At 33.5% G+C, this 25,458-nt stretch overlaps 1 protein-coding gene across 8 annotated transcripts in view; it reads left to right on the forward strand.

Moving 5' to 3' along the window:
- TTC6 (tetratricopeptide repeat domain 6) overlaps positions 1-25,458 on the forward strand; it is a 183,685-nt gene that overhangs the window by 123,214 nt on the left and 35,013 nt on the right. For 6 of the 8 annotated variants that reach the window (XM_077909088.1, XM_077909090.1, XM_077909089.1 and 3 more), the window contains 12 exons: positions 443-905; positions 1,222-1,351; positions 2,211-2,383; positions 4,431-4,567; positions 7,455-7,624; positions 11,003-11,123; positions 12,497-12,647; positions 15,587-15,669; positions 19,052-19,128; positions 19,559-19,719; positions 22,856-22,990; positions 24,160-24,309. In XM_077909088.1, coding sequence (XP_077765214.1) covers positions 443-905; positions 1,222-1,351; positions 2,211-2,383; positions 4,431-4,567; positions 7,455-7,624; positions 11,003-11,123; positions 12,497-12,647; positions 15,587-15,669; positions 19,052-19,128; positions 19,559-19,719; positions 22,856-22,990; positions 24,160-24,309 — 1,951 coding nt within the window. Of the gene's footprint in view, positions 1-442; positions 906-1,221; positions 1,352-2,210; positions 2,384-4,430; positions 4,568-7,454; positions 7,625-11,002; positions 11,124-12,496; positions 12,648-15,586; positions 15,670-19,051; positions 19,129-19,558; positions 19,720-22,855; positions 22,991-24,159; positions 24,310-25,458 lie in introns of those variants that run through there. The other 2 variants (XM_077909091.1, XM_077909096.1) reach the window with 2 other exon arrangements.

Genomic DNA, 25,458 nt, shown 5'->3' on the forward strand with positions numbered 1-25,458 from the left:
ATGTGAATTTGGTAGTATACTATGTGTCAAATCTCTCCTTCCCATTTCCTCAAGTTCATGTGCTCTCCAACGTCTTGGATGGTACTTCCTTTCTCACATCAGTTTATCTCCACAATTCCCCATTGTAATTTCTCTGATTGGAGGCAAGGGTGTAAATTAAACCTGAAAGGAGCATTGGCACCTTATTTCAGTACTCTAGGAAGGCTACATCTTTAGATAACAATCTTCTGCTTTCTATAAACTCTATAGAGTTTCTGTATAGATTCTTCATATGGTGTTACAATTTTGATGAATGGACAGGAGGACTTGGTTTGCATAAAAATAGCATGTAATTTTATTTTAATAATAGAGAAATAGTAATTTCATCTGTGGCTGAGTTGATTTATTGATTATAAAAATAATGATATTTCTATAATTTAAAAATCACTCTCTTAATAACTAGATCAACATCTCATGGAATCCTTCCTGGACAGAAGAAATATTTACTCAAAGTTCCATTATATGAACGTAAACTTCATTGTCCCAGTCTACCTTTGTGTTTAAATTTTGATGAATTTGTCCGAAGTAAGGGAGGAATTCCAGAAAATTGTGACCCTCGAACATGGGCTCTTGATATGTTCTCTAAGGATAAACATCAGAAGACAACCACAAAAAAGAAAGCTGTTAAAATATCTATCCATGAAGGCTTGTCTGAAAGAATGAAAGAACCACCAAAAATAGAATTGTGTGATTCTTTGAAGTCTGGTCTTTCTCCAGAAGTTATTAAATATTATGAATCTGAAGTGGAGATCTTGACTAAAGAAATAAATGATAAGAAAACATATCCTGCTTTTGCATATTGCAGGCGTGGAGCTCTTTATAGGAAACTGGGAAAGTTACAGAGTGCCATGAAAGATCTACAGGAAGTAAGTTATTTAATCAGAATAACAATATTAACAATTTACACTTATAATCCTCTCTATGTAATAATTTGTGTAATAATTTCTATTAGAATTTTGAACCATGAATATGTGTAGTATACATGTGGGATTGTGAAATTATAATTATTGACATTTTCAAGTAATTGATATTAAAAACATTACATTTTGTCACATTGGGAGAGTCATTTTATATTATGCACATAGAAAGCCACTGGGATCAATAGTGTTTGCAAGATTTATTTGACAGGATATCTTCCTTTAATCAACCAACTTTAATTGAACTTATGCATATATTTTCTAGGCTATACTATTGGAGCCATTGTTTCTCAATGCCTATTGGCATCGGCATTTCATTTACCTTTTCCAAGACAAAATTAATGAAGCTTTGGATGATTTGAATTATATAAATAAATATAATAAAAATAATGCAGGTAGGTTGTGCAGACAATTATATTATTTATATCTTTACCTAAGCTTTGGTCATTTGGTGGTGTTTTAAAGATATATACATTAATAGATATAAGCCTTCAAAAATGGTTGTAGCTTTTAAAAGTTAAATTTACTCTTGACATTGTATATATTGAACTTGTATGATTCTATACTGTTTTCAAAATACTCATCGTGGCTTGAAATGTTAATGCCCTTGTGTAAGTTACAATAAATGTGTTTCTTACTGCTCATCCCATAAGAAGGATATGAACTTAAAAATTTAATTATAGAAGTGATTTATAAATCTTTCCTTGACCACAAATCTCTGAAACATTGCAGTGTTCCAAGACTTCCTAGTTGCATGAAATCTATACATTTGTCTTTATGTACCATCCTCGAACTAGCTTCAATGGAACCAGAAAACAGAACTTTTTGAGAATGAGAAAATGTCACATTCATTTTTATAACCCTGTCATGCACAACATACCCCTAGAATATAACTTGAGCTTCATAAAATTTTTTGATCTATGCTTATTTCTGCCCAATTCCATAAATTTTTGTTCTATTATAAACATTAAAAGAGTATGAAACACTTCAGCTATACAAAAAGGTAAAAGATAATTTTTGTTACTTAAAATTGAAATTGAAAATGCTTTTAACCATAAGTGAATATTTATCAGCCTTTAAGAACAAGTTCTGCATTGTTGAAATAGAAAAAAAAACCCTTTAAATTAAATGGTTAAGAAAATATAATAGAGAAACATTGTTCTAAGACTTCATTTTTAGAGGGAGAGGGATTAAAATTTTCATAGTTAATAGAAGGTCTGTAACCCTGAGTTTTACCTTTCTAACTTTTTTTAGAGGCATATTTGTCAAAGGCGGAAATTTTCAGAAGAAGAAAAGACATTACTTTAGCAATTCTGAACTATACCCAGGCAATTAAGTGCAAGCCCATGGAGGCCGATATATATTTCAGAAGGGGTGAGATGTATGAAATAGCAAACAAAGTACTGGCCATTGATGACTTTTCTAAAGTAAGCTGTATGACATATAATGCTGACAGTTATCTGTTTTAGATCATGATACTCTCATCCTGCCTGATATTCCAGCAAATCATTGAAATTCTTTCATATATGTTATGTAATCAAAACAAATTTATTTTATGTTAGGACCTAGGGCACTCAGTAGTGGAATTGATAGTAACACTATGTCAATGATTTTTTAAACTTATAGTTAATGAGTGGATTTATGTCAGAGTTAGGCGTGGGAGCATTGAGACAACTCGGGAGGGGTGCAGCATGAATTTTCCAGCTCTCTCTCTTGAAGCATGAAAGAGTGGTTAAAGAAATTTTTGAAAATAGCTTCTTCCCTTCAAACAAAAGAGAAAATTATTTGCCACTTTTTACTCTTAAGACATGGCGGATTCTCTTCTGCATCAGATCTATCCGCTCTTAAAGAAACTGTGCTCATTGGTTCATTCATTCATTCACCACAAATATTTATTGACTAAGGCACCGTACAATGTAGTGGACAAATGTTGGTGAATAAAACAGACAATATTTCTTGCTTACATGGAACCTATAGTTTAAAGGACAGATATTAAAGAAATACATACATACATTATTATAATTTTTGATGATTGCTAGGAAGGAAATAAAGATGATGGGGGTAAATAGATATTTATTTAATTATATATTTATATTGGGGAATATCAGGGAATTACCTTAAAGAAGGAACTTTTAGCTGAAGTACTTTGAGGCTAGAGTCAGGCAAAATATCTCCTGATTGCAGCAGAATTGTAATCATCATCTCCTGACCTCACACTAAATTCTAGTTTGCAGTATAATTGAGAATTTAAAAGTTATTCAAATAATTTAGCTTTCCATGTTCCCAGCTGCCCTCCTTCTTTATCCATGATGGTTAGCCACATACTTGACATTTTTTTTGCTTCAAGATAATATTGTTAATTTATTTCTGAAGTAGAAGTGACCAAAAATCTCTTTTGAAAATACTGAAATTATTAGGTTACCTATTCCTGTTAATTTCCTTCATGCATTGATTAATGCAGCTACTTGAGGTCAAACAAGCATCAAAATCTGTAGGTTTTTTTTTTCTCATGTTTTAAAAATACTCAGTAGTCTTTGTGCATTGCTTCCCCCTCCACCCCCAATCAAGAGGCAAGGAGTTTACAACGGAGTATACAATGATTTAGTCTGTTTGCCCTTGCCTTGTATGTCAATGTGAAATGAATAAACTAATACTAATTCATTTCTTTTCACCATTTTAGAGACTAAATTAATACATACTTGATTTGATTGAGTCAGCCTTGATGTGGTTTGATATGTATCATCTTTAATTAAGATAAATGCTGTGATCTATCATATCTTGTTTTTTTAAAGATTTTATTTATTTATTTATTTATTTATTTATTTATTTATTTATTTATTTATTTAAAGAAAGTGCAAGAGAGCAGGAGGAGGGGCAACGGACGAAACAGAGAATGTTAAGCAGACTCTGTACTGAGTGCAGAGTCCAACTCAGCTTGGTCTCATGACCATGATATCATGACCTAGGCCAAAATTAAGAGTCAAATGCTTATCTGACTGAGCCACCCAGGTGTCCCAAAGTTTTATCAGTAAAAATTTCACTGGCTAAAAGCCTTGGCTTCTTATATGTGCTGGTTTTTTTTTTTTTTTCCTCCCTCAGAAAACCTCCCCTTTTTAGAATTTGGTGATAAATGCTCTCACTGAATACATAATCTTTAAAGATTTATTTATTTATTTGAGAGAGAGAGTGTGCCTCACTTAGGGGCAGATCTCAAGACCCTGAGATCATGACCTGAGCCAAAGCCAAGAGTCAGGCGCTTAACTAACTATGCCACCCAGGTGTCCCTAAAGATACTGTCTTTAAATGCAAATTTGAAAGTTTAGGCATCTTAAAGTAGTTTGCTTTTATGTAATCTGAAGTTAAAAATGTAGTTGTAGTCCATTTAATTTGCTATGAGATTATTATATACTTATGTTTCTTTTCTTTTTTCATTATGTGATTTATTTTTGTGCCTCCCTTTAACACCCCATGTAGTGTATTTTTTATGATCCCAAAAGAACAGATGCATTGTTGAAACGTGGAATGTTTTACTATGAAAATGAAAACTGGATTTTAGCCATACAAGATTTTACAGCTATATTAAATATAGATCCCCAAAATTCTCAAGCCAGGTAAAAATTATTTTAGATGTGGTTTTTTGAAATTATTATTTTTTAATAACACATTCTCAGGAAAGAAATTGCTTGAAATACATCAGATAGCTCCTTAGAAATAGTGAAGTCAATTTTCAGTGCTACCAGTGAATGAAAATCTTTACCTATATCCTAACAGTAGTGGGTAATTTAATTTAATAGGCATAAAATGACAATTTAGAGTTGTTTTGTTTGTATTTCCTAAATGCTTAGTTGCAGTATCAATTTTAAATTATTGGCCTATATTTTTTCTTTAAATTTCTTTTCATATCCTTTTTATTCATTGGGTGCAGAAAATTATCTACATAGATTTCTGTAATATCTTATTATAACCTTGATAATAAACTGTTTTCCCAAACTTGATGTGCATTAACACAGTTCTCATTTTGTTGCTTTTCTTTTAAACTAAGTTTTGTTTTGAAGAGATTTAAAATGTGTATATAGGCATACCTGCTCATTTTTTCATTCACAATTTGTTCAATATTGAAAAATGTTTTTAAAGATTTTATTTATTTATTCATGAGAGACACAGAGAGAGAGAGGCAGAGACACAGGCAGAAGGAGAAGCAGGCTCCATGCAGGGAGCTCCACGTGGGACTTGATCCTGTGTCTCCATGATCACGTTCTGGGCCGAAGGCAGCGCTAAACCACTGAGCTACCCGGGCTGCCCAATATTGAAATTTTTTATAGTAAAATGAAACCTGCATCTAGAAAAGCATACAAATGTACAACTTAATGACGTACCACAATATAAATACCCATGTAATTATTACCAGGTCAAGAAACGTTTCCAGCACCTTAGAGACCACTTTGTGCCTTTGCCTCCCCCAAGAGGGTAACCCTAACCACTGTCCTGGCTTCGATTTTAATCACTTCCTTATAGGTCTTTATAGTTTCATCACATAAGTATGTTTCTAAATACTCTTAGTTTACTTATGCCTGTTTTTAAAAAAAACTTTTTGTACGTTGAATCATGTGGTGATATTCTTTTTATGTCTAGCACTTGCTGCTTCACCTTGCACTTTTATGTTATAGAGATGGCTTCTTTCCTTAAATGACATGAACTGACCTCTGCTAGCTTCAAATTTACTTCTGCAGTCTCCTGCCTCTCTCAGCCTTCAAAGAATTGAAGACCGTGAAGGCCTTGCTCTGGATTAGTTTTAGCTTAAGGGAATGTTGTGGCTGGTTTGGTTTTCTGCCCAGACCACTCAGACTTTCTCCATGACAACAATAAGGCATTTCACTTTCTTAACATTCATGTATTCACTGGAGTAGCACTTTTAATTTCCTTCAAGAACTTTTTCCTTTGTACTCACAGCTTGGTTAACTGTTTGGTGCTAGAACTCTTGCACCAAACATCAAAGTAGTTGGAGAACGAGATTAATTGAAGATATTGTAAGATGGTGCTATCTTATGGAAGACCTTATATGTCATCTTAAAGAATTTGGCCTTATTCCATTGCCAATAGGGGTTTGTTGAATGTTTTTGAGAAAAGAGATCTTTAATATCTGATGATCAAATCTTATTACTCTAGAGCTAGGAATGGAGTAAAATAGTAGCACAGATATGAGCTGATGAAGATTTGAAGTAAGAGGCAGGGGAATCAAAATAAGGAAACACTAAAAAATCAGTGTGTTTGAAGAATTGACATGATTTAATGGCATCTTACAAAAATATTACTAAAGGTTTATTCTGCAAATTTTAAGTTCAGAATCATGTATATACTGAAAATATTTAGGATTATTCTTAGCAAACGAAATAATTAAAAATAAATATAAAATTCTTGTATTCATTAGAAAATAATACATTTTTAAATGATGGGGCAAAAAGCATTTTGCTGTAGGATAAAATATTGTAGGTTTCAGGATGTCTAGTGCTTTTTTTAAAAAAAAATTTATTTATTTATTTGAGAGAGAGAGCATGAGTAGGGAGAGGGAGAAGTGGAGGGGGACAAGCAGACTCCCTGCTGAGCTGAGCACGGTGCCTCTAGAGGCTTGATCTGTGATCACAATCTGAGCTAAGTCAGACACTTCACAGACTGTGCCACTGGGTGCCTCTTTGGATGCTTGGTGCTTTTGAAAGACCTTTGTTACCACTCTGCCAACGTACTAGCTGTACTCTTTTCTCCAAATTATCATTGGTTTCATAGTATAACTTTCTTGAACATGTCTTTTATCTCCTCTTCTTCCCCACCTAAACTGGATTTATAACCTGCTAGCTTATTACTCCTGTTTTTCCTTAATTGTCTATTTTATTTCTAAAAGTTGATTTTCTTTACATTATTAATTGTTTGAAAATGGAATTTTCAGGAATTGGTATAGGTCAAGGAGAATTTCAAAATTGGAGTCAGAAGTTAATAGAAATAAAATCCAATCACACAATTGATGAAATACATTTCATTAATGTAAAGGATTTCTTGGGATGTATCTTCAGTGCCAGAGAAAAATCTAACAGCTCCACTCACTGAGGCCCATTTCCTTCAAAATGGATTTTTTGGTTTTTCTAGAGAACAGTGTTATATAAATTAAGTGTGACCTTTTGGGTACTCAATAAATAATAAAAATAAATAAATCTCATATTGACACACCTCTCTGATAAGTGCAAGTAATATTATAAAGTTACTAAGCACATAATTAGCATATAGCATGTTATTAATAAACATGTAATAATACAATAAAGTATAATTGATTTATTTATAAAAAGTTATTTTTTTTTGTTATTAACATCATCATTAAACTTTTTTGGGAAGCAAGAGGAAATAATAACAAATTGTTATTCAAATACAAAATTTGTTGCAAAGGTTTACCAAAAAAGAGAAAATGTGTATTTTGCAATACATATTAAAATGAATTTTTTCTTTTTCTAGGACATACAGAGGAAGAGCATATTTTAAACGGCAATTTTATAAGCAAGCAACTCAAGATTTTTCTGTTGCAATTCATTTAGATCCTAATAACTGGTTAGCATTGTATTATAGAGGTTGCTTATTTAGAAAGAGTAGCCCTTTTAGAGCACTGCAGGATTATAGTGTTTCAGGTATGTCACCCTTAACTGTACATATATAGGAATTTGATCTGAAGTTCAGCAGTTCACTTTCATAGAATGTAATACTAATATGAGACTATTAGTATACTATGTATATTTTTATGTAATTATATATAACTTTTATTAATATATATTTATGTAACATATTTTCCTATATATTTATAAGCTACAATGGTTTAGCCAGAAGTGTTCCTAGTATGCCCTTTGAGTGGATGTGAATGTGTTTCTTATATGTGTGTGTAACTTTGGCAATGAGAGAATATCATAACAAAGAAATATCTTTCTATATGTTGAGTCTGAGGTTATTTCTGGAAATCCAGGTCTACTTTCTAGCCAGCTTGTCAAAAATGGCAATGATTTTTCCTAGTGGGCTGTATTCTACTTCATAGGTCTGGCCCATTGACTAGTCAAATTCAAAGTCTTTTAACCCTTAAACTAAAATGCGCTTTGAGATTCCTGATAGGATGCCAATAGTTAAAAGTAGCCTTTTCCACTTTACCTTATATCAGTGTATTCTTGGCATATAAATATGCCCAGCACAATTCTGGGCATAGAGTAAGTGCTCAGTAAACAGTCCTCAGCTGAAAAAATTAGCCCATTGTGATGGATAATTCTAGCCAGAGACCAATCCTCCAAACATGGCTGTGTTTCCCTGGGTGTAAAGTGCTAGAACCCCATAACTCTAGATGAGGCAGTATCTAGAGATTAAGAGACAACTAGATTCTGTTTTTTTTTTTTTTTTTTTTTTTTTAAGATTTTATTGTTTTATTTGAGAGAGAGGGTCAGAGATAGCAAGAGAGAGAGAATGAGCAGGGAGAAGAATGAAAAGCAGGCTCCCCACCTTCCATGAATATTCAAATAAAGTAACTCAAAGTTTATTTTATGTGCTGAGAGGAGTCTGGTGCTCTTCCTTCTATTTCCAAGGATTTTGGAAGGGAGGACTAAGTTAAATTTTTGTTTAATTCTCTTGTAATCTTTGCATATAATTTCTGCTCTCTGACTGATTCTCCATTTTTGCTTATTCATACAATTCTTGTGGTTACTGTTCATGAACATCTTGGGGTTCAAAGCATAAATTTAGCAGAGACAATTCTAGTTTGAAGGTCAAGCACAGCCTTATTTCTTCTGTCAGCCCTGTCCATCTGCCATCTGGCCAAACTCCTTTCTCCTTGTCATCTCTAAAGCCTTGGGCAACCCCAGTGGCACAGTGGTTTAGCGCTGCCTGCAGCCCAGGGCGTGATCCTGGAGACCCTGGATTGAGTCCCACGTTGGGCTCTCTGCATGGAGCCTGCTTCTCCCTCTGTCTGTGTCTCTGCCTCTCTCTCTCTCTCTCTTTGTGTCTATATGAATAAAGAAATAAAATCTTAAAAAAAAAAAAAGCCTTTCCCATACTTCCCTCTACTCCAAGTTGTGCACTCCTCACTCTCTCTTTTCTAGGCTGTCACAATAATACAAAATCCCTGTTATTTATTTATTCAGAGCAGACCAGCTTGATTTTGGCTTTATCCTTTTCTATAGGCTAGCCTAAAGAGTTTTATCTTCCATAGTCAAGAAGGATCCTTAAGACAAACATTATATGTTCTCATTCATTTAGGGAATATAAATAATAGTGAAAAGGAATAGAAGGGAAGGGAGAAGAAATGGGTGGGAAATATCAGAAAGGGAGACAGAACATAAAGACTCCTAACTCTGGGAAATGAACTAGGGGTGGTGGAAGGGGAGGAGGGCAGGGAGGGGATGTGAATGGGTGACGGGCACTGAGGGGGGCACTTGACGGGATGAGCACTGGGTGTTATTCTGTATGTTGGCAAATTGAACACCAATAAAAAATAAATTTATTATTTAAAAAACACTGATATAGGGCAGCCCAGGTGGCTCAGCGGTCTAGCGCCGCCTTCGGCCCAGGGCGTGATCCTGGAGATCCAGGATGGAGTCCCACGTCAAGCTCCCTGCATGGAGCCTGCTTCTCCCTCTGCCTGTGTTTCTGCCTCTCTCTGTGTCTCTTTTGAATAAATAAATAAAATATTAAAATAAAATAAAATAAATAAAATAAAATAAGATAAAAAAGAAAGAATAAACAAAATACAAATACCAAAAAAAAAAAAAAAGGATCCTTAAGATATTTTTCCAAGTAATAATAATATCTAACATTTATTGGGCATTTTACTACTTGCCAAACACTATTCTAAATACTGCACATGGAATGTCTCAATTAATATGTAGAATAATGCTATGAGATAGGTATTATTTTCATCCCTGATGAAGAAATGGAGGCACAGGGAAGTGAAATAATTCTAATATTTTTTTCCTTGGGAAGAGTTTTTTTAATTTTCCTAAAGCAACCACTAAAGCTGAAGCTGACTTGCTCTTGGCTAGCCAGTCATACTGTGAATCGAGTAGTCAGACTGCCTTCATGTGATTATTTAATCTGTATTGCTTGCACTAGATATACTGTATGATCATTGCTTGCACTAGATATACTTCCCAAAATTTAGTACCATGAATATTTGTTCTGAGACTGAAAGTGCTATGCACATTTTTGGGAAAACTTTCCTTTCTTAGGCCAGAATGGGCCTGAGGGGCTTAGAAGGCATGGAAGAAATGTAGTGAAAAACCCATCTAATTCACTAGCATGCTTTTAAAAGTGAAGGGAAGATTAGTAAGTGAAGAGACATGTGATGACTTCTAGACCAATAACTGATGAGAGATACACACCTGCGAAAAGATTCTTTTTGCCCCACACTCTTATTATTTGGGACATGCATAGTCAGGTTGCTTGCTTGAATTGCAAGTTCTGCGTACCATGGAGTAGCCTCTTTGAGCTGTCCTTCCTGGTTGCTGAGTATTATCCTGATCTCTGCCATCTGCCCCAGTCTGGAGTTGTACCAGTTGTTTGGTATGCCCTCCTGATAATTAATGCATCAATAGCAATGCCCTCCTGATAATTAATGGCATCAAGGGCAAGGGTGCCCTTCTGACTGCAATCCACTGAAGTGAATCAGAGTTTAGATTCCATCTTTGACATTGACTTGCATCATGACCATGTTCAATGTACCTAGTGCCTTTGCACCATAATCTGTTCATCTTCTTCATCACTTCAATCTGAAGTGAGTGGGCTATCCAAGATTACCACCAGGATTTCTTTCAGTTTTAATGAGTTTATGAACCTTGATAGCCACACTGTTACTTATAAACACATACATTTTTTATATGAATGCTATTTCTAAATCACCAAATAAATACACTTATCACAGACATGTTTTATAAAATGTCAAAATGTAAGAATAAGCAATATGAAGGTAAAAACAAAAATATAACTCAGATATGTTTGTTCAGAACCTGAATAAGATATATATTTTTATTTTTAAGCTCTCATAAATGATGGCTATGAGAATCTTAGTTGTTTTCTACATCGGGGCATACTCTATACGGATCTAAAACTTTGGTTGCTGGCAATCTGTGACTTTGAAACTGTTATTTCTCTAGAAAGGTATGTTTTTCTTTTATTCTTATTGATTTCACTTTTGTATAAAGAAAAAAAACAAAATGAAAGACAAAACCTTTTCCTCTCATCATTAATAACCTTGTAAAATGAGACAATTGTAAAGCAATCTTAGAATTAGAATACTTACTTCTAAAATAAGACCTGTTCCCAACATCGATTTGCCTCAGATACTTTTGCAAATTTTAGAAATTGAATGCATCTGAGAGGAGTCCAATCCACAGATAGTAACATAAAGTTAGTGACAGCAGCATGGGGAAACCCAAGTTAGAGCTTTTTGAGGTTAACTTCATGAAAAACTGTCACCAACTTTTTAAAATAATGGAGAAAATATTCTGCTTGATATTGCTATGCACAATATATGACTCAATAGGAGGAAACTCTATTTAGAACATCTGACTTCATTTTGCATAGTAAAGCAAAAGAAAAAAATTCCATTAGAATGTAGGTTCAGGAAGAAACAAAGACTGAAAGTTGCACACACTGGTCAGAAACATCAGCTGTGAAACACAGAATGAATTAATTTCCTTTCTTTTCAATGAAACATTCATTAAAATGAAAGGTATAAAAAAAAGTAACAAACCATGCCAATCCCATGCCAACCAGTAGACTGTTTACCTAGCTTATTGAAGGTAAACTTTAAGGTAGACTCAGAGAAGTCATGGAAAATGGCTCCATAATGGCCACAGCAGTTTTCTTTTGGATATTTTTGAGCCAGGAAGGGTAGGGGGTTTCAATTGCAAAAAAGCCAAAAAATGGGCAGTACGAAATTTGATGTTTTTTAGGCAAAGGGTCCAGGCTTCTAAGGAAGCTGGGCTATAGGATACGTAGTTCTCACTTTGAAATAGAGGCATCACACAAAGTAATTTCTAAAACATTTCTATATTGAAAATTTTTTGACTCTAAGACAAAAATGCATTTATTTGATATAGAAAAGAAGCTGGGTTAATACCTACATGGAGAGGGTTTTTAATCCCAGACTTTAAGAAAATTACTGTTTTTCTGTTACTCAGGGCAACTACAACATAGCCTGAGGTGAAAATTTAAATTGAGAGGAACTGAGCTTGCAATTCAAGATAATCAAGATTAAGTTGAGGAAGAGTGAAGTATTGCCTGGGGACTTCAGGAATTCTTTTCTTAGCATAAACTCTATAAATGTTGATTCTCTACTAAGGATTTTATAAAGGTGTTTATAATTTTTAATAGAGAATAATAGTTAATTGATTTACTTTGCTTTAGTAAAACATTAAAAAACCCTGATATATATTGATGTATGTATTTTACTAGGTTCATTCAAAATTGAAAAACATTCAGAATAATTAAAATGTCTAACAAGATTTTGCTTTCTCATTTTTTTTTAGAACTGTTATTCTGGCTTACATAAATATTGGCCTCATACATCTACTATACTTGGATAACTACTTTGAAGCCACTTGGCATTTTTCTGAGGCTATTAGACTTGATCCTTTATATATTCAAAGCTATATTTGTCGAGCAGAAACCTATCAGAAGGTATTTTAGGTTTTGAAAATTTTGATTTTTTTTTAAAAAAGATTTAATTCTCTGGATATCTACCTGTTCAATATAATTTTAGTATATTAATATATTTGTTTTCAGTTAGTTATAGAGAATAGTGCATTTTCAAGCAATAAATATTAAGGAGATGTAGTAAACTATAATTACCTATGTATAAAGTATGAGACATGAATTTTTGTCTTTCACTTAAAAATAATAACTTTTTTCCTTATTACAAAATTAATATATATTTATTTCATGTAATATATGTATGCAAATAAGTTTAAAACCATAATTTTATTCTCTAGAGACAACTACTATGAACATTTTGAGTCTATTAGTTTTGAGAGAGAGTGTGTGTGTGTGTGTGTGTGTGTATGTGTATTAGTGAGTGGGTGGGTTTGTAGAATGGGACCTGTGCATATAATGAGATCTTATTCATACTTACCTTTAAATTTTTAAAAAATTTACAAGTCATTTAAATTTAAAAAATGTAATTCATCTTTGGTGTTATGACATCAAACAATGTAATAAATAGCAAAAGTCCTCCCTGATTCCAACCAAATCTAACTTTTCCAGAGATAAATGCTACTAATTGTTGTTTCTACCTTTCAAGATAGATATCCCCATCTACCACTCCACCTCTAATCATCCTGTCCACGACACTCATTCCTCACCAGGGTTACTGCAGGGACCTCTTGGTCTTCTTGCTTCTGTTCTTTACTACTTTTTGATGGATTTTCAATACAGCAGCCATAATGATCCTGTTAAAAACATAAGTCAGATTATTCCACTTTGCCCACAACGCTTTAATAGCTTCCCTTGCACTCAGAATAAAAGCTAAATCCTGAAAAAGCTAAAGGCCTACAATAGCCACAGTAGTTGGTTCCTTATTACCTTTCTTGTAGAGGACTTTGTCCTCTACAAGTCCTCTGATCACAATGGTTGCAGTTAGATAGTCTAGTTTGTACTGTGGTTAAACACGTAGACACACACACACACACACACACAAACTCCAAAACACTTAAAAATCACTATAATAAAATGACAAAAGTTTATTTCTTACTCAGACTGTTTGTCCATGGAGGGTTGGCTAGAGGGTCTGTTCTCCATTACCCACATCTGAGGACCCACTGTGACTAGAGTCCCACTCAAAGTCTTTCCCTCCCTGATTATGGAAGTGGAAGACCCAGGGCAGACTTAGTATTGTCCCCAGAGAAAGTTTGCTCTGAACTATTGTTGAGGACATACTTATGATGAGTGGTCCTTTTGCTTAACTCCATGTTGATGGAGCTAAGGGCTTTGGGCGAAGTTGGAACTTCCTCTGGGCACACTTAACAAACCAAAGCACCAGCATGATATCAGGGTATAAGGACATATGCTCAAAGTCTCATTATTCTGCAGAGGAAAAAGTCTCTATGCAGTAATGGTTGAATAAATTATGTTGTAGTCACACCATAGAATATTATGTAGTCAATAAAAGAGTGATTATAACTATACCAGTTGACTTAGTGGGGTTTCCATGAGATACTGTTGAATAAGAAAAGCAAGAATCAGAAAAGATGTCAAGTGTGTATGGTATGATCCCATGTAAAGAAAACAATGGCAAATCAAACCCTGTGTTTATATATAGAAGAATGCATATACCTATGTGAGTTCAGCCTCCAGAGTGAATCTAATCTAAGATTGCCTGGAGAAGTCCCACCTCAGGACAGCTTATAAAGTTCAAACAGTGAGCCTCCATCTTTCCCAAATAGACTTTCCTCAATGCATAGATATTGGAACAAGTGGAACAATGCAGATATAAGAAGACTAAGATGGCTTATCAATTATACCAAACTGAGCAGGGTCAGCTTGAGAAGCAGTGAATTTCCATGGAAATTCTCAAATTTATTTAAACACATCTCAACCCCCCTACTTTTGAGTTCCTTCTTTTGAATCCACCCACTATTTCCTCCAAACAGCTTGTAGCATTTCAACAGATACTGCCTACTTCTGCTCACAAATTAGTTCTGTGCATTCTCCTCTTTGTATCACTATGTCATTGTTGTAAGAGAGTTGCTGATGTCCTAGGATCATTTTGCTTGGGTCTCTATAGTCCTCCTTTTATGATATTCCCAGTGACAGCAGGTTTTTGTTCCCATGTTTGTACAAATCCAGATCATGCTCCTGAAACCTGTATTAAGGAAAGAATCAATGTTTACTTTTCATTATATATTAATTTTAAACATATAATTTCCATTATCCTTGTATTTTGTTTTGTTCATTCATTTACTTATTAAGTGCAAGCTTATTTTTCCTCTCTTATCTTTTTAAAAGATTTTATTTATTTATTTAGAGGGAAAGAGTGTGTGTGTGTGCAAGCAGGTGGGGAGAAACAGAGGAAGAGGGAGAGAGGATCTCAAGCAGACTCTTTGTGCTGAGTACGGAGCCTGATGTGGGGCTCGATTTTGTGATCCTGAGATCATAACCTGACCTGAAATCAAGAGTTGGTCACTTAACTGACTGAGTCTCCAGGTGCCCATTGACTCCGTTATTTTGAAGTGGAATTTACCTTAGTTTTTATTTTACCTTCCTTTCTAGTTTAGTAGGAAAGGTGTTCTAGTTGAAGGAGAGAGGCCAAAAAGCTAAGTGGGAAGGGAAAACAAACTGGAAAGTATGATATAATCACATTTTATGTAAAATTATATATATGTGTGTGTGGGTATGTGTAATCATTCTTCAAAATTAAAGATAGATGGTTTTAGAAAAACCAAAGACTTTGCATCACAAACTTCTTAATAACTTTTCTGTATCCTATTTGCTTTGATGATTTTTTAAAAAAATGTGTATTGGGAGATGTTTTTGCAAAATTTCTGTGCTGAAGGGTGGGAGGGAAATAGAAGGGAAGCAATCAATATTTATCTTAAGCAAAGTTTCTGTTTATTGCTCAATAGTTGCATAAATTGAAAAAGGCGGTAAGAGAGTTATCTCGTGCTATCCACCTTCAGCCAGATGGAATCCAATTGTATATAATAAGGTATGAACATAGAAATGGAGTTCTTCTTGGGATAGCTTAGCACATGAGCTAACTGTTGGGATCATTACTTGCCTCTTGATCCGTCTAGCCTCCTCTTTTTACACTTAATCTCCCAGGAATGACCATCTTCCAACTAGCAAGTCAGATATAGCTACTGTATTTATAACTTATGTTATAAAATAACCAAATCCTTATCTTTGCTGTATCTTTGTATCAAAACACAGCTGTTTAAAATGTGGTATGATCCAGTAATCCCACTACTGAGTATTTATCCAAAGAATACAAGAACACAAAATCAGAGATGTATATACGTCTCTTTGTTTATTGCAGCATTATTTACAATAGCCAACCTAGAAGCAGCCCAAGATAGATGAAGGGGTAAAGATAGGTATATATACGGTGGAATATTACTCAGGCATAAAAAGAATGAAATTGTGCCATTTGCAACAATATTGATGGATCTAGAGAGTATAATGTTAAGCAAAATAAACTAGCCAGTCAGAGAAAGACAAATACCATACGATTTCATTCACATGTGAAATTTAAAAAGGAGAGAAAAGATACAAACCAAAACACAGACTCTTAACTATAGAGAACAAACAGATGGTTACCAGAGGGGAGATGGGTGTGGGGGGACAGGTGAAATTTTTATGGCTGAATAATATCCATTGCACATATATACCCTATCTTCTTAAAAATTGAAGTGTAGGGGATCCCTGGGTGGCTCAGCGGTTTAGCGCCTGCTTTTGGCCCAGGGTGCGATCCTGGAGTCCTGGGATCGAGTCCAGCGTCAGGCTCCCGGCATGGAGCCTGCTTCTTCCTCTGCCTGTGTCTCTGCCTCTCTGTCTGTCTATAATGAATGAATGAATAAATAAAAAAAAAATAAAATAAATAAATAAATAAATAAATAAATCTTTTAAAAAATTGAAGTGTAGTTGGTACACAATGTTATATTAGTTTCAGGTGTGCAACATAGTGATTCAATAACTCTATACCTTGTTCTGTGCTTACCGCAAGTGTAGCTACCAAACAAATAATACTATTACAATACTATTAACTGTATTTCCTATGCTGTACCTTTCATCTCTATGATTTATTCATTTCATAACTAGAAGCCTGTACTTCTTTTGGCCCATCCTCCTATTCCCCCTTCTGGCAAGCACCAGTTCTCTGTATTTATGGGTTTGTTTCTGCTTTTGTTGTTTGTTCATTTGATTTTTGGATCCCTTATATAAGTGAAATCATATGGTATTTGTCTTTTTTCAGTCTAACTTATTTCACTTAGCATAATACCTTCTAGGTCCATTCATGTTGTCCCAAATGGCAAGATCTCATTTTTTTAAATGAATGAGTAATATTCCATTGTGTGTATGTATGTATACACACACACACACACACACACACACACACACAATATCTTTACTTATTCATCTATTGACGAACACTTAGATTGCTACCATATCTTAGGTATGGTAAATAATGCTGCAATGACATAATGGTGCATATATTCTTTTGAATTAGTGTTTTCATTTTCTTTGGATAAATACTCAATATTGCTGGGCCATATGGTATTTCTATTTTTAATTTTCTGAGGAACTTCCATACTGTTTTCCATAGAGGCTGTACTAATTTTGATTCCTATCAAAAGTGCACAAGGGTTCCCTTTTCTCCACATCCTCATCAATACTTGTTATTTCTTGTCTTTTTAATAATAGCCATCTGACAGGTGTAAGATAATATCTCATTGTGGGTTTGATTTGTATTTCCCCAATGATTAGTGATGTTGAGCATCCTTTCATGTGCCCATTGGCCATCCACATGTCTTCTTTGGAAAAATGTCTATTCAGATCCTTTGCCCATTTTTAATCAGATTAATCTTTTCCATGTTGAGTTGTATGAATTCTTTATATATTTTGAATATAAACCCCTTATCAGATATAGCATTTGCAAATATCTTCTCCCAATCAGTAGGTTGACTTTTCATTTTGTTAATGGTTTCCTTTGCCATGCAAAGGCTTTTTAGTTCAATATAGTTCCATTTGTTTGCTTTTGCTATTGTTTCCTTTGTCTGAGGAGACAAATCCAAAAAAAAAAAAATATTGCTAGGGCGAATAACAGTTTTTGGCCTATGTTTTTGTTTAGTTTCAGGTTTCACATTAGGTAAAGTCTTTGATTCATTTTATTTTTGTGGTGTAAGAAGGTGTTCCAATTTCATTCTTTTGCATATAGCTGTCTAGTGTTCCCAGCACCACTTATTAAAAAGACTATCTTTTCTCTATTGTATAATCTTGCCTCCTTTTTCATAGATTGACTGACCATACAAATATGTGTGTATATCTGGGTTCTCTATTCTTTTCCATTGACCAATGAGTATGTTGTCTATTTTTGTGCCAGTACCACACTGCTTTGATTACTATAGCTTTTTAGTAAATTTGAAATCAGGGAGCATGACATTTCCAGCTTTGTTCTTTCTCAAGATTACTTAGGCTATTTGTAGTTTCATACAAATTTTAGGGTTATTTGTTCTAGTTTTATGAAAAAAGCTATTGGTATTTTGGTATGGATTGCATTGAATTTCTATATTCCTTTGGGTAGTATGGACTTTTTAATAATATTAACTTTCCATCTATAAATACTGAATATCTTTCCATTTATTTGTGTTCCATTGTTTTCAGAGTACAAATCTTTTACCTCCTTGGTTTAATTCATTCCTAGGAATTTGATTCTTTGTGAAGCAATTGCAAATGGGATTTAAAAAATTTTCTCTTTCTGATCATCCATTATTTAGTGTATAGAAACATAAAAGATTTTTGTATATTCATTTTGTATCCTGCAACTTTACTGAATTCATTTATTAGTTCTTATAGTTTATTTTCGGAGTCTTTAGAGTTCTCTCTATATAGTATCATGTCATCTGTTAATAGTGAGAGTTTTACTTCTTCTTTTCTAATTTGGGTGCCTTTATTTCTTTTTCTTGCCTGATTACTGTGGCAAGGACTTTTATGTTAAATGAAAGTGGCAAGAATGGGCATTCGTGTCTTATTTCTGATCTTACTAGAAAAGTTTTAGTTTTTCACCACTGAGTATGATGTTAGCTGTGGGTTTAGAGTATAAGATTTAAAATACAGATAATAGGAAAAAGATTTGAGTATTTTTCTTTCAGCTTCACTTTTCCTAAATTGTTTTTCATTATATCTGCATGCTGATTAGTCTATTTAGACTACATAAAATGTTTATTATAATTTTTGCATTGTTTTATCTTTCATGTGTAAGTAAGAATAAGTATTATAATTATAAAAATTTAAATAACTTGTTATAAGAAATTTACTTTAGAAAAATTATTTTTAACTGCTTAGAATCAAAAAGGTATTATTTCTTCCAGAGGACAATATCTTCTTATGATGAAATGTTATAATCTTGCAAAGTTTACTATTTATCAAGTAGCAGAAATGAACAAAGGTAAATATAAATAATGCAAAATTATTATTGTCTTAATTTAAAAATAATTATTGCCTAAAAATGTTTACATTGTTTGCAATAGCTATATATGGATAACATGAAATGTTTATTTGATCAAGGATAGATTTTGAAACTGTATATCATCAGTTTCACATATACATAGTCAACTATTAAATGCTTCATAATGAAGTGAGTTTTGTGAGAGATTATTATAGGAGATGTCAGGGTTATACTTTTATTTTCTAGCTTTTGTTGTCTGTAATTGGAATGTCTTATTGTTTGTTGGTGGTGAATAGATTTTAGTATAGTGTTGATTTATTACTCCATATTACAAAGGTAAATTATTGAATTGCTTGACTTCCTTAAAATAATTATATTCTAAATCCTAGATATTTGGCAAAGGTATTGATAAACTTTCTTTTCCTTTTAGGTCTCATTGAGTTGAGTCCTATACAGCAAGCACTCATTTATTCATTTTGTGAAAACCATGACAAAGCCATTCAGGTCTTGGATAGGATTACTTTGAATAGGCCTGAGCTCACCATGTATACTCTATTAGCAAAAGCCCAAATGAAGGCCAAGAGAAACAAGGTGAAAAGTCTTGTGTAACACTTATTAAACTTATTAATAGAATTTTTATATTGTGCTTTGAATACTAAGGCTTACATACTTTTTTAATAAAACTAAATTATAATATTCATTTATTGATTCTTGTGTTAACATTTGGATTATTCCTTTTCCTCTTGAGAGTAGGGCTGCTATAAATACTCTTTTTCATGTTTTCTGTTAACATGTGGAGTAGTTTTCTAGGCTATATTCCTAGCCTAGAAATATTTAACTTTTGAATGTAAATATTTAACTTTCAATAAAGTGACACATTATTCCTAACTCTGGGAAAAAACAAAGGGTGGCAGAAGGGGAAGTGGTTGGAGGAATGGGGTGATTGAGTGATGGACACTGAGGAGGGCACTTGATGGGATGAGCACTAGGTGTTATACTATATGCTGACAAATTGAATTTAAATAAATTCTTTTTAAAAAACATACAAATATTTTATTGGCTTTTCAATAAAATTATTTTTCATTAAAAAAAGAGAGTGACACATTATTACATGGGTTTGTACCAATTTATTATCCTACCTGTCATGTATGTGTGTGCCTGTTGATCTGTATCCTCTACTGTAATTGGTTATCAGGCTTTATTATTGTCAATTTGGTAGATAAAAACTGGTGTTTCATGTGGTTTTAATTCACATTCCTCTGTTTGAGTACAGATTGAATGTCTTCTTATATGTTTGTTAACCACTCATATTTCCTGTCCTATCAACATCTTAAACATATTTTTTGTTTGTCTTGTTCATATTGATTTTAGGCATTAAAAAATTAAATTGGTTGATAGTTGTGTGTGCCATGCATCTTGCATTTTGTGGCTGGTTTTAGAGAGGTTCTTAATTTTAATATAGTAGTATAAATACATTTTTTTTGTTTTATCATCATGGCTTTAAAAAATTCTTGTTTAAGAAGTTTTTCCCTATCCCAAGGTCATACAGATATCCTTCCATATTTTCTTTTAAAAGCTTAAAACTTTTGCTTTTTCCATTGAAGACTAACTTAAGTTGATTTCTTTAGTATGAGATAAGTGATAAAATATCAATTTTCCCTATATGGATATTCAAGTGTTCTAGTATCATTTATTGAAATGTTCTCTCAACCCAAAGATCAGAAGTGGTACATCTATTGGTTATAAGTATTCATGTATGTGCAAATCTGGTTTTGGGCTCTCTATTCTGTTCTTTTGGTCAGTTTCTCTATCCCTGACCCAATAGAACAATGCCTTTTTTTAAACTTTTATTTATTTTTAGAAGGAGAGAGAGAGTGGGGGTGGGGGGCAGAGGGAGAAGGAGAGAGAGAGAATCTCAAGCCGACTCCCCAATGAGCCACAGGCTCGATGCAAGCTCAGGACCCTGAAATTGTGACCTGAGCCAAAATCAAGAGTAGGATGCTCAACCAACTGAGCTACCCAGGTGCCCCTACAATGTCTTAATTATTATTATAGTTAATTATTATAATTTTATTGTTATTCTTGATACCTGGTAGAGCTAGTTCCTATACCATATTCTTCTCTAGGAAATTCCTGGTTATTCTTGGGCCTTTACTCTACTATATGCATTTTAAATTTAGCTTATCAAGATCTGTTAAAAAAATCTGTCAAAATTTTGATTGAATTGTATTTAATCCCTAGGTTATTTTAGGGAGAATTGACACCTTTATTATATTGAATTTCTTTTGGAATATTCATATTTAATTTAACCTCCTCTCCCCCTACTTATTGCTCTGTAGAAACCTGGAGTTATCTTTGATTGCCCTTTTCTATCCAATCAATAGTGATGTTCTCTTGATTCATTCTAAATATTTCTCAATTCTACTTCCTTTCTCTATTTCTATGGTTATTATCCTAGTCCAAAGCATATTTTTATTTTGCTAGAATGATAGCAGCAGTGTTGCACTCTTCCAACACAACAGCTGCACTACTCTATTTAGAATGTAAGTATGCCTTACCTGTAAGCCCCTCCAGAGCTTCCCCAGGAGTCTTTTCAGAGTAGTGAAGAAGAGACAAGTAGGACATCAGCTCCAAGAGGTAGTGAAGATGTGTTCACTTTAATTTAAATGGGACAGAAGACTTTATGGATTCAAAGAGATAATGAAAGGGCAGTAATTTAGAAGAGGAAGGAAATAACTTGTGTTTGCGCAGAGTGGGAGTCAGGGACACAGTTTGAGGAATTAGTTCTCAAAGGGAGGAGAAGGAAACCATTCAAAGACAAGAGAGAAAAAAGATGGAGATGGGGGAAGATACAGACACATTGAAAAATAATGAGGGAAATGGGGAAAGAATGTGATGCATTTTTTCTACAGCAAGGTCATGTGCTGAGAATGAAGATGTAAAGATGGGCTGTAAATATATGAAGTAAATGCTAAGTGGGGGCACAGAGGACACTTAGCACATCCAAGCGAAATCTCATGTGTTTTTAGTAATTTAATATAATTAAGAAAGTGAGCTAAAGAGTCACAAATATTTGTATCTCCATATAGATATATACATCTATTAGCTTACTATAAAAAGTCATTTCTATCTGGAAAATTGAATTTTTTTCATTACTGAATTTCAATTATGTTGACTAAATAGTTTATTTTATTTTATTTTTTTTTTGACTAAATAGTTTAAATGGGTGATTTTTGATGTTAGTTTATTTCCTGGTGCCAGTGGAATCCCATTAGGAACACAGTAAGACAAAATAAAGGTTAATTAAAATGACATCAGATATTATCCCTTACTATTTAATAGCTGTCCACTATTTCTTCCAGGAAAATTACTAAAAAATTGACCATAAACTAGTCAATAAATTTGATTTTAGACTACAAGAAAATAATCTTTAGAATTTAGAAATTATAGTTTTAAAAATGCACATGTATAAGCCTGCTGAAGTAGCAAATTGTAGAGGCACCTTGGTGTGGGATTCCCTGCCATCATATTCTGCACCTCAGTCCTCACCTGGTGGTGCAATGACAAGGCCTGTGTCTTTACCAGGCTGGTGTACCTAGGGTAAAATGAGAGTAGGACTGTGTGCTCAGGATTCCTTATAATGTTTAAAGCTGTCATTGTTAAATAAATACTAGAAAGAAATATTCTCTTCCATCTTTTTTTTTTTTTTTTTTTGTAACCATTCTAGGAAGCTGTGAGAATGTTTAAAAAGGCGTTGGATATTTTTTCTCATTCTGATAAAGGACCAAATGCCATAGCAGCTTCAGCAGACTGTCTGTATAACTTGGGTCTTTGTTACATGGAGGAAGGCAATATACAAATGGTATTTTGTATATTTAGAAGCATAGTTATTTGTGATTTTAGAAATTGTGATTGCTTGCATTCAGTTCTATTTCTGAAGGCTACCTATAGAGTGAGTGATTAGACCAATTTCTTATAAAAGTGTGCTTATAATAGTGTGCACTCTGCAATGCCTACTATATTGTTTTATTTATTTAACACATTATATTTGATACTTGTCAACAGTATTCCAAAGACTAATGTGTTTCCTACCAAAAAAGTAAATCTAACTGTAGGAAATTATTATAGCAGAATATTTTCATCACATTAACATGAATTTACTCATTAAATTATAAGTGCTTTATTTTTATTTTTTTAAAGATTTTATTTATTTATTTATTTATTTATTTATTTATTTATTTAGAGAGTGAATGGAAGAGGGGCAGATGGATAGGGAGAGAGAATCTCAAGCAGACTCTATTTTAAAATTCTTAGTGATGTGATAAATAAATAAAATAGTTATTTTACAATGGCTAATACTGGATATTCCATAATTTCATCTCTCTACAGACAGACATATAGACATGGACATGCACAGGCACATGTGCATGCACGCACACACACACACATACATACACACATACCATTCCAGTCTTTGTATTCATAGGGTCTTTCATCCCTATAAACTTGAAAAAGAGTTGCACTAGATTAGTTGTTCCATTAGGAAATTCCAATAAATATAAGATTAATTAGAAATCTTTTCTGTGTTTTTAGCCCTTTTGGACAGCCAGAACAAACCAACCTTTGCTTTACAATGTTGGGAAAAATTTTAGAGTTCTATTGTTTGGAAATTTCATAACTATGTATTTGCTATGGTTCTTGGGCCCTCATGGAAAATAATTGTATAGGTTGTGATTTCTTTGAATAAACATAATATGAAAAATATTGAAATTATACTTCCAAAAGTACTGCTATCTAGCAACATAGATTATTTGATATTAATCTGGGAGTAAAGGGACGTATAAATTATAGTAATAAACCTGACTTGTTTATATTACTTTTATTTTTCTCCACAAAGTTCACTGGGAAAAATGTATTTAGAATGACCAAAAATAAGTGAAAACTTTTCATCAATTGTTATACACTATAATTTATTAACATCTTAGCATATTCTACTCATTAAACAATTTACTTAACAAAATACTCTTCTAGGCCTTTGATTGTTTTACGAAAGCTGTGAAAGCAAATCCTGGTTTTGCAGAAGGCTTTTATCAACGTGGGCTTTGTAAAGTAAAACTCCAAAAGGACAGCTCAATCTTGGACTTTAATCATGCAATTACCCTCAATCCAAAACATTACCAGGTATTTAAATGAACAATTTCAGTGATTTGGAGGGTGTGTCAAATTTGTTAAAACTATTAAATCTTTATATGTCGTTATTATTAGTTAGCAAGAATCAGTTACTTATACCTACTTTTCAGCTGTGTTTTGATAATTCATATATCTGTATTTCCTCTTGAACTAAAAATTTTGTTTTCAACAGTGATTATGTAAAAGTGCTTCATGAATTGTAATGTTTATAAATATTGCTACTATTTTGTTGTACCTACTAACAATTATAATTTTATGTACTATTATTAATTTTAATTACTTTGCATTTTGCTATCACATTTATTCCTGCCTTTTAAGAGACTGTAGAGATAACACGAAATTCAATAGGTGAAGCTTGATTGGATCCTGATTTTAAAAGCCTATGAAATTTGAGTATACTAAATATTAGATGATTTTAGAGAAATACTATTAATTTTCTCAGATGTATAAGGGTAGTGTGCTTATGCAGGAGAATGTTTGCATAATGGAAAACCTGGGGGTGAAGTTTTATGATGTCTACAACTTATTTTCAAATAAACAAACATTGCAAATATAGAAATATTTTTCTGTACAATGAAACGACGACAATGTACAGTGGGGTGGGGATGGAGCACATGCTCCCAGCCCACACCCCTTCCAGCCACAGCCCTCCCCATGCCCCTCAGGCCCTGCAGGGCTCCAGGCAGGTCCCAGGGGACACCGGGCCACCTGCATTTGCTCTGCCCCTTTTTGGTGGCCTCTGGAGTTGGCAGCAACATGATGGACTGAGGAGAGAATCCACAGCAAACCAGGACGAGGCAATCGTGGAGAAAAAAATAGATACAACAAATATTGCAAAATAATTATTATTGAATCCAAATAGGTCATATGGGAGTTCATTGTACTATTTTTTCAATTATTCTATATGTTCAAAATATTTTTTAAAAGATTTATTTATTTGAGAGAGAGTATGTCATGAGTGGGAGGAGGGGCAGAGAGAGAGAGAGAGAGGGAGAGAGAGAGAGAGAATCTCAAGCAGACTCCCTACTGATCACAGAAACTCCTTGGGGCTTGGTGCCATGACCCTGAGATCATGACCTGAGCTGAAACCTAGTGTCAGATGCTCAACAGAATGAGCCACCCAGGCACCTGTTTGAAATA

This window comes from Canis aureus, chromosome 9, assembly GCF_053574225.1.
Source record: "Canis aureus isolate CA01 chromosome 9, VMU_Caureus_v.1.0, whole genome shotgun sequence".
In the NCBI taxonomy this organism is placed as follows: Eukaryota; Metazoa; Chordata; class Mammalia; order Carnivora; family Canidae; genus Canis; species Canis aureus.